Here is a 10,124-nt window from a genome sequence, read left to right as displayed (position 1 = left end):
CGAACGCTGACATGTTCTCATGTTGCTTTTGCAATTCCGAGTTCATGGTAGCTAGCATGAGACAAGCAGTTTCATTGGCATCATCGACATGCTTCTTATAAGCATCTCTTTCTGCCTTAGGTGCAGAACTAGGAGGTTCCTCTTCAGGAACAGGTGTCTCCAAGACATACAGCTTTTTATCATGTTTGAGGACAATCCTCAGGTTTCGGTGCCAATCCAGAAAATTTGTCCCAGACAATTTTTCCTTGTCAAGGATTGATCGCAAGATGTTGTTAGAGGTGTTTGCTGTCATGGTTATCTACATAAGAATTAATGAAAATATAAGTATCAATAACATATTCAATTAGGCCTTTAATTAAATATGCTCCCACTATTTTACTCAAAACAAATGACCCTCATCATTTGATTCGGAAAATCCCGTTGGAAGATTTTCTAGTGGGTCGAGATCCATATTTCACTTCGTTCTAAGTCCGCGTAGGCGGATTACACAGAACTAGGTTATTTAGGTAGGAACTCCTTCCAATTGTATCTCATACAACTCTCGAAAATTTCAGTTGGGTGAATAACTCCTTATTCGAATCCATCATATGGATCATTCCCAACTCTTGCTTCTAAAACATATATGATATTATTATAATTAAGTTTGACCCATTGTCTTAGCAGTTGGATATTACAATTATCCCATCGCACCTTACTAATATAGAACATGCACCTCGCTTTGGCGAAACCTACATTATCCGATACTAGTCTTGATGAGTGCTAAAACTTGGAAAGCAAACATATATCATAATTTGTTTAGTTAAGTTTGACCCATTGTTTTAGCAGTTGGATATTACAATTATCCCATCGCACCTTACCAATATAGAACATGCACCTCGCTTTGGCGAAACCTACATTATTCGATACTAGTCTTGATGAGTGCTAAAACTTGGAAAGCATAAACTTAATATTTTAGTTTGAGGGAATTGCAATTGTTATGATCTCACCGGCTTGTTTATCATATAAATCGTCTCTCACATGCATCAACATACATTCACATGCATCAACATACATACAAACAAAATGAAACAGTTATGGCCCCTAGCGCAATTGTTCTCCCAAGCCAATGAGAGAACCTAAGCTAACCTACAACGATCTAAGCTTCTCCAAGCAAGATCTTCAAGGTTGTCCTCCTTTAATATTGAATTCTTCTCTAAGCTTCTCCAAGCAAGATCTTCAAGATTGTCCTCTTTTGATATTGAAATCTTCTCTTTCTTCATAACATTGTCTTCTTCTCTTTATTCATAACATTACATTCCAGAAGAAACTCGTTTTACATACGAGGGTTTGAGATGAGAAAAGAAGTTACATTAAGAGATCAAAAGGAGAGGCACGACACGCAGGTCGTATTTAAAAACCCAAAACAAAATAAAGGACAACTAAGGCCATAACTGATCACCACAAGGCAATAATAACAAACACATTATTATTATTATGAATTTTAATTCCTTTAATTAATTAAAACCAAATTAAATTTCGGCGACCGATCACACTACGCAGAGTTAGCCGGGGGTTCCGCTGCCCGGTCAGCGGACGGTGGTTCATTTGAAACCAAATTTTAATGAACAATTCATTTGAAATGGACATTGTTTTTGCATCCACACAACTCTTGCGCAGCACAAAACAGAAACCCCAAAATTTTTTACTCTGGGAGTGTGACGACCGTCACAGGCGTGTGACGACCGTCACAGGCAATGTGAGTGTGACGAGCGTCACAGGGTTGTTACGACCGTCACAGGTCAAAACAGAAATGCCTAAAATTCTGTGAGTCTGTTACGACCGTCACAGGTCAATTTATGGGTCTGTTACGAACGTCACGCGTCTTGTTACGACCGTTACGCATCCAGTTTGTTACGCTTGTTACGCTCGTCACACGAGCTTCACGCGGCCCAATTACAAACTTTGAAACAGTCAACACACGTGTTCCAAAAAACCCTAAATTGACAACTCCTTGACGGCACAACCCTTGCGCCGTCACCAACCCTAATGCGCCAATTTCAGACCGTCAAACACACCTCGATTGTTGATTCAGTATGATTGATCAACAGGTCATTGCTTCACCATACTAATGTCGGATTCCGAAGCAAATGACCATTGATCGCTCAAAGGAAAACAATCATTTAGTGTTCGAATGAATGAAACAGAAACAATATATCACATATACCATACTTTGCATTAGGATTACTTATATCATATATAAGTTGATCGGTCTCAATTGTGTAACCTATGGACGATCGATGTATCGCTGCTTCACCATACTAATGTCGGATTCCGAAGCATAGTCAACATCAATCATCCAACTCGTACACTCATGATGCCAAATTTTAATTACCCGTTTAATTAATTGATTCATTCTGTCTTTTAATCATATTAATACAGAAAATAAACAACTATCCGAGTCATGGTTTCGTAAGTGGCTCTGATACCACTGAAGGAGAATTGCGACCCAAAGCGCAGCGGAAATTAAAATTTCTCCTTTAGAGATCCTTACGAATGGTCATGATCAGTGATAGAATATTTACCTCTTGTGACGGTTGAAACCTTTGGTGCAGATCTCTTGTGACAATCAAAACCTTTGATGCAAATTCACGAAGCGATCACGAACGTTGAACGATGACAACGTCTCTACTCAGTCCACACGAACGGCTTCCTTCAATCTCAGTGCTAGCTGGTACGAATGAAGGCTTTGAGTGAGAGAGAGAGAGAGAGAGAGAAGACGAAAATAAAATGCAACCGCAACCTTTTGCTTCTGCACAAGGGTTCTATTTATAGAACCACTTGTGTGGGCTTCAAGCTAAAAGCCCACTTAAGTGTATTTTGGCCCATATCTTATAATATGCCCAAAATCACTTAAGCCCATGGTACCTTACCATATTTCGTATTCTACTCAAGTACACCGTACCTTACGATGTTCTATAATCCACTTAAGGGCACCGTACCTTACGGTATTCCTTAGTTACTCTATCTCTCATCAATCCGTCCTTTGTGTGTGACCCTGTAGGTTTTCGTGACGTTGGCAATTATATTAAATCACGCATTTAACATAATAAACAGTGAGCGGTATCTAGCAACACATCACTGCTACCCAAGACACGAAAATGTCATGTGATCTGACAATTCCTTCTGTGATAATAATTATGTGTATAATTACCCTTTTGCCCTTATGTCTATATTGAACACAAGGCATAGACCGTGTCATCCTTGTCCAGTTCAATATTGGGCCCATAGACATTTATCCTGTTATGCAGGATGGGCAAATTCCATCTAGGTCACTCATGTCCCTCAGCATGCTTTGTGGAGTACCCATCAACTGCCTTTATAGTTATCCAGTTACGGACAATGTTGGATCAGCAATAAAGCACTCGACTCTACATCTAGGATCCATAGTGGTTTCAGGTCGAAGAGTGGAATACACTATTATCACCATGAGAATAACTTATGACACCTTGCATAACTTTCTATATAGTATTCTCATAGCGGGTCAATCCGGTATAAATATTACTCCTAATATTCATACCTATGTTTAAGACTTGATAACTCTTTATCCATGATCCATGAGATGTGATCATCAGTCTACAAACATAATAGTCTTAATGCTTTAATGTTATCCCACTTCACACTAAAGCTCGACTACGGATACTTTAGGAATAGTGTCCTTATGTTTAATGTGTTCTCATGATTAAGTCACACTTAATACATTAAACGGACTATCTATTCCAGGGACTTTATTAATCAACCATAATAAAGAGAATGCCTTTTTATTATTCGATACAAGTACCAAAATGTATTGGCCTCTAGGGCTTACACCAACACTGGTCACCTACAATAAAAGTTTCAGCATTGTGCTCGTCCATATCATCGTGGGCGGCACTCTCATATAACCAGTTAGCAGTTTCGGAAATGCATATCCTCGCAGGGTCAGGGAGTGCCATGATAAACTGGTTAGAACTCATTAAAGCATAATAGTCTGAGATTTGAGAGATCAAACCTTGCTGAACTAGAGCATTCATGTCCAGCTTGATCTCACATGAAACTGGTGTCTCATTCAGGGCAGTAGGGTTATATCAAAAATGGTGGGCTATCTGTGTGATTATACCCGCAATGTAGATTCCACCCTGAGCAGCTCGGCCAACTCTACCGAGGTAGTCATCTACAAATGCAGCAACACTCACAACAACCTTGTTCGCCATGGAAAAAACAAAGAACAACTCCCTCTGGGTAGCTACCCTACTACTATCATCCCTACCAAAGAGTGTAAAAGCTAGTACCTTCTAGGCGTAGCGGAAACAGGGGTTCTGAATCCCAAATGCCTTAGCACCTTTTCCCACATAATCGCTCCGACCTGTGATGGCTAACTAGAAATTTTTAGCGTCAAAACTATCAAGAAGGGCTCCGGGACTATAGAGGGGTAATCAGAGAATATCGCCTAGTTACTCAAATGTCAACTCATGATCAACGTTATAGAACCTGAAGTTCATAGTGCCTCCATAGTACATTATGGTCCTTGTCCACTCTTTCTTCTATTTAAACTCAACAGTGCTAAAAAAATCCAGGGTAATGCGCTCAAAATTTAGCGCCTCACAATGCACAAATTCTAACATGCCTAGCACATGAAACATTCTATCCAATTCTTCATACAGACCCAATTGAGATAGAGTGTCAGCGTACAAATACCTCGTTGTCGTGATCTTACACTTAACATGAGATGAATAACGCCTCTTATGCTCGGGGTTGTCAAAGATGATGTTGTGAGCATTTGGATGGCGAATGATTCTCTTCCGAGGCCTCGACGGCTTAGCCTCTGCTTGCTTTCCCTTAGCAATTCGTCTTGGCGGCATATTTGGTCCTTGCAAAAAAATTGAGCAAAAATAAAGTATGGAGTTAGGAGAAAAGATTACCATTAAGTTGTACAGGGCGGAAAATGGAGCAGCTTTTGTGAAGGGAGTAAGCGGTTTGGGTGGTTTATGGTGATAAAGGTGTGAGTTTTAATGGTGAAGGTTATGGAGTTTTTTTTAGAGCAAAAGGAGGAAGAAGGAGAGTTAGGTGGGAAAGAGAGAGAAAAGTGGTGAAAAATCTGATTATAAGGAGTAATTATGAGTTAAGATGGTGATAATTGGTGAAAAACTTGGGTGGGGTCCACAAAAGGGGAAGACCAAGCACCCTCAAAGCTGAACACGTACTTCCTGACACGGGCTGTGTCCCGTGACATAGGCGACCATATCAGGCTTCTGGATGTCCATTCCCATGCTTCAGTAGGGCTGACACGGGCGGCTGTGTCAGCCTATTGGAAACTCAATTTAGCTCCTCTTAGTCATACCCTGACACGGGTCATGTTAGCTGACACGGGCACCCGTGTCAAGACCCTATTTTTTCATATTTTTTTCGTTTTTCGACCTGCTTCTCCTTTTTCTCCTGGCACACTGAATTTTGCTAATTAAGTTCAACCTCTCCTTCCTTCCTCCGGAATCACTGCGTAAACCTACAATAAACTAAAACACACCAAAACAACGGAAATGGTTAGAAATAATAAGTGTGGGTTGCCTCCCACGAAGCGCTTCGTTTAACTTCGCATGGCTCAACGGTCGTCCATCTTATCCTCTAAGACGAACATTGTCTATCAACCCACTCTCTTGCCCTTTGTAATAATGCTTAAATCTTTGTCCTTTAACTTTAAATGTGTCCCCGTTAGTTTGATTTTTTAGTTCTATCACTCCATGGGGAAACACTCGGTGAACCAAAAACGGGCCGGACCATCTGGACTTCAACTTTCCTGGAAAAAGTTTTAACCTGGAACTAAACAAGAGCACCAATAGTCCCTCCACAAATTCCTTTCTCAGGATCTTCTAATCATGCCATTTTTTTGTTTTCTCTTTATAAAGTTTGGAATTCTCATAAGCTTGATTCTTAAATTCTTCTAGCTCATGGAGTTGAAGAATTCGGGATTCACCAGCTTTGGCAAGATCATAATTCAAGAATTTGGAAGCCCAAAATGCTTTGTGCTCTAACTCGAGTGGCAAGTGACAAGCTTTCCCATTCACTAACCGGTAGGGGGCATACCTAAAGGAGTTTTGAATGATGTTCTGTATGCCCATAATGCATCTTCCAGCTTCATTGCCCAGTCTTTTTGAGATGCACAGACAGTCTTTTCAAGGATTTGCTTTATCTACCTGTTAGACACTTCAACCTGGCCACTCGTTTGAGGATGATATGGGGTGGAAATCTTGTGCTTAACATTGTACTTCTTTAGCAGATTTTCCATTAGTTTGTTTAAGAAATGGGTACCTTCATCACTGATAAGTGCTCTCGGCACTCCAAATCTCGAGAAAATATTGTTCTTCAGAAAAGTCACTACAACTCTGGAATCATTAGTGGGAAATGCCACCGTTTCCACCTACTTTGACACATAGTCCACTGCTACAAAGATGTAATTCTTCCCAAATGAGGATGAAAACGGTCCCATGAAGTTTATTCCCCACACATCAAACAATTCCACCTCCAGCATGGCGTTCTGCGGCATTTGATTCCTCTTAGAAATATTACCTGTTCTTTGACATTTGTCGCACTCCTTGACTATGTCTTGGGCATCTTTGAACATTGTAGGCCAGTATAAACCCGACTGGAGGACTTTAGCTGCTATTTTGTCACCACTAAAGTGTCCTCCATAGTCTGAGTCATGACAAGCTCTAAGCACATCCCTTTTATCCTCCTCTGGGATACATCTTCTGACTAATCCATCTACTCCTCTCTTGTACAGGAATGGGTCATCCCACAAGTAGAACCTTCAATCATGTAAAAACTTTTTCTTCTTGTTAGAATCGAAATCATTAAAGATTACACCACCTACCAGATAATTCGCGTAGTCTGCGAACCAAGGGATATCAATGACAGCTAGGATGTGTTCATAGGCAAACTCATCCTTTATTGGTCTCTTGTCTTCCGTTTCTTCAATTGTCGACATTCGAGACAAATGATCGGCAATGATGTTTTCACATCCCCTTTTGTCCCTAATTTCCACATCAAACTCTTGGAGGAGCAAGATCCATCTCAGAAGCCTCGGCTTAGAATCCTGTTTAGCAAATAAATATTTTAAAGCAGTGTGGTCAGTATAAACAACCACCTTAGATCCTAACAGTTATTGCCGGAATTTATCAAATGCATAAACCACTACTAACAACTCCTTTTCAGTAGTTGCATAGTTCATCTGAGCAGGGTTCAGCACATGACTAGCATAGTAAATAACATGTAACAGCTTCTCTCTCCGTTGTCCAAGAACTGCCCCTACAATAATATCACTAGCATCACACATGATCTCAAACAAGAGAGACCAATATGGGGCAATTACAATTGGTGTCGACACTAATTTGTTTTTCAATGTCTTAAAATTTGAGGCACATTCTTCATCGAACACAAAAGCCTTATCCTTAACCAATATAGTGGTTAGCGGTTTGGCTATCTTAGAGAAATCTCTTATGAACCTGTGGTAAAAACCCGCATGTCCTAAGAAACTCCTGATACCTTTTTCGTTTACCGGAGGCAGAAGTTTAGATATCACCTTAACTTTTTCTTGGTCAACCTCAATTCCCTTGTAGGAAATTTTGTGACCCAAAACTATTCCTTCTCACACCATGAAATGGCACTTCTCCCAGTTCAGAATCAAATTTGTTTGTTGGCACCTGTCTAAAACAAGAGAAAGGTTAGTCAAACAATTATCAAACGAAGACCCAAAGACAGAAAAATCATCCATGAACACTTTTATATGCTTTTCAAGCATGTCGGCAAAAATGGAAGTCATGCATCGTTGGAAGGTGGATGGTGCATTACACAGCCCGAATGGCATTCTTCTGTAAGCAAATACACCATAAGGGCATGTGAATGTCGTCTTCTCTTGATCTTCCGGAGCAACCGCGATCTGATTATACCCGGGGTGTCCATCTAAAAAACAGTAGTAATCATGACCAGCTAGCCTTTCCAAAATTTGATCAATGAATGGAAAAGGGAAGTGGTCTTTCCTGGTCGCAATGTTTAACCTTCTTGTTTCTGATGATGGTGGTTCCCCCGTTTTTTGGGACCACATGCACCAGACTCACTCATGAGCTGTCAGATATAGGGCAGATAAGACCAACATCTAACAACTTCACCACTTCTTTCATTGATGGGTTAAGTCTCCTTTGGGGCTGGACCACAAGTTTGTGATCGTCTTCCATGAGAATTTTATGCATGCACACTGTAGGGCTAATAACTTTTAAATCCTCAATTGCCCATCCGATAGCATTCTTGTATTTTTTTAGGACTTGGATGAGTTCTTCTTCTTGGACACTCTTGAGGCTCGAATTTATTATAGTTGGGCATTTACCTTCGGAATCGAGGAAGACGTATTTGAGATTCTCGAGAAGTTGTTTCAACTTCGTCCCCTTTTTGGACTCTTTATTCTCCTCTGATGATTGAGGTTGTAGTAGATCTTCCCACCGGTGTAGTCGAGATCCTTTCCAAGGGGGTTGTGCTTCCATCATGGCTAGAACTTCTGATTCTTTATTGTCCACTTCTTTATCAATGACAAAAATGGGCAAGCTCGACACTCTTTCCAAAGGTAATTGTGGTGCATTCAAAGGACTATCATAAGCAATCACTTGATCTATAACCTCTATTGTATGACTAGTGCCAATATCATCTTTGTATTTCATGGTGTTTTGAACATCAATTTTTAATTCCTCATCATAGACCTTCAAAGTCATAGTACCTTCCTCTATGTTGATCAAATATCTTCCGGTCTCTAAAAAGGGTCTCCCAAGAATGAGGGAATCTCTTTATCCTCAGGCATTTCTAGGACCACAAAATCCATCGGGAATACAAACTTGTCAATCTTAACTAGAACATCGTCAACTATCCCATAAGGTTTCTTGACCGAATGATCGACAAATTGAAGTGTCATCCTGGTATCTTGCACAACCCCTATACCCAATTTCTTGTAAATGGATAAAGCTATGAGACTCACACTGGCTCCTAAATCAATAAGATCTATTTTGAATGACCTATCTCCAATGGTGCATGGGATGGTGACATCTCCTCGATCTTTCTTCTTCATTAGAATTTTCATACCCCTCAAAATAACACTACAAGTTTCGGTTAGAATAATCAGGTTCGTGTCAATGGTTTGCCTCTTAGAAATGATGTCCTTCATTAACTTGGCATAGGTAGGCATTTGTTCAAGTGCTTCCAAAAGTGGAATGTTAATTTCTAGCTTCATGAACAACTCTAAGAATTTCTTAAAGTTTTTCTCATGTTGCCCCTTTTTCTTGTTTCTGGTGGGAAATGGAAGCTTAATGACCGGTTTTGGTTTAATGACTTTTTCTTTCACCACTTGTTTAGGTGCAACCAATTCTTCCCTTACAGCTTCATTGGAATGTTTAATTCTTCCCTTACAACTTCATTTTCCTTGATCTTCATCTTCAGCTTTCTCCTCAAGGACTTCATGAGATTTACCACTTCTCGTTGTCACAACATTAACATTATAAAGCTCTCTTGGATTTATAGCAGTTGTACTTGGTAGAGCACCTTGTGCTTGAGAACTTGAGGCTAATTGATGTGATATCTGACCCATTTGAACTTCAAGATTTTTTATGGAAGCAGTAGTGTTCTTCTGATTGTTTCTAGTTTCTTTTTGGAATTGAACATTATGAGTTGCCATTCTTTCAAAGGCACTCTCCCAATCTGCTTACTTTGGGGCTTGTTATTGCTGATGTTGTTGATATTGAGTTTGATATTGACCTTGACCTTGTTGTGGAACATTCCCTTTCTAATCTTTCCATGAGAAGTTAGGATGATTCTTCTAACCTGGATTGTAAGTGTTGGAATAGGGATTATTCTGCTTCAAAAATTTTATTTCTTTAACTTGTTGAGGAGTTTCAAAGCAATACACAATTTGGTGTGGTCCATTACAAATCTCACAATAGACGATAGGAGCAGGTTGGACTTGAGCTACCTGCTGGGTACCTATATTCATAGCTTTCAGCTTCTTTTCAACTTCGGCAGCGATTGTATCTTCTATACAGATTCTATTAGTTTCTAGCTTCAGATCAATAACTCCT

General features: G+C 39.9%; 1 protein-coding gene across 1 annotated transcript; it reads right to left on the bottom strand.

The window, feature by feature from the left end:
* Positions 1-8,809: 8,809 nt before the first annotated feature.
* On the bottom strand, positions 8,810-9,283 carry LOC127079323 (uncharacterized). The gene has a single exon (XM_051019721.1). The coding sequence runs from the start codon at positions 9,281-9,283 to the stop codon at positions 8,810-8,812; it is 474 nt and encodes a 157-aa protein (XP_050875678.1).
* Between the last annotated feature and the right edge of the window lie 841 nt (positions 9,284-10,124).

Source organism: Lathyrus oleraceus, chromosome 5 (assembly GCF_024323335.1).
Source record: "Lathyrus oleraceus cultivar Zhongwan6 chromosome 5, CAAS_Psat_ZW6_1.0, whole genome shotgun sequence".
Taxonomy (NCBI): domain Eukaryota; kingdom Viridiplantae; phylum Streptophyta; class Magnoliopsida; order Fabales; family Fabaceae; genus Lathyrus; species Lathyrus oleraceus.
Note: the sequence above shows the minus strand (reverse complement) of the source record. Positions and strands in the feature narration are given on the sequence as shown.

Coding starts and splice junctions, on each gene's coding strand:
- LOC127079323 (XM_051019721.1), bottom strand. CDS start 9,283: ATGAAGCTAGAAATTAACATTCCACTTTTGGAAGCACTTGAACAAATG.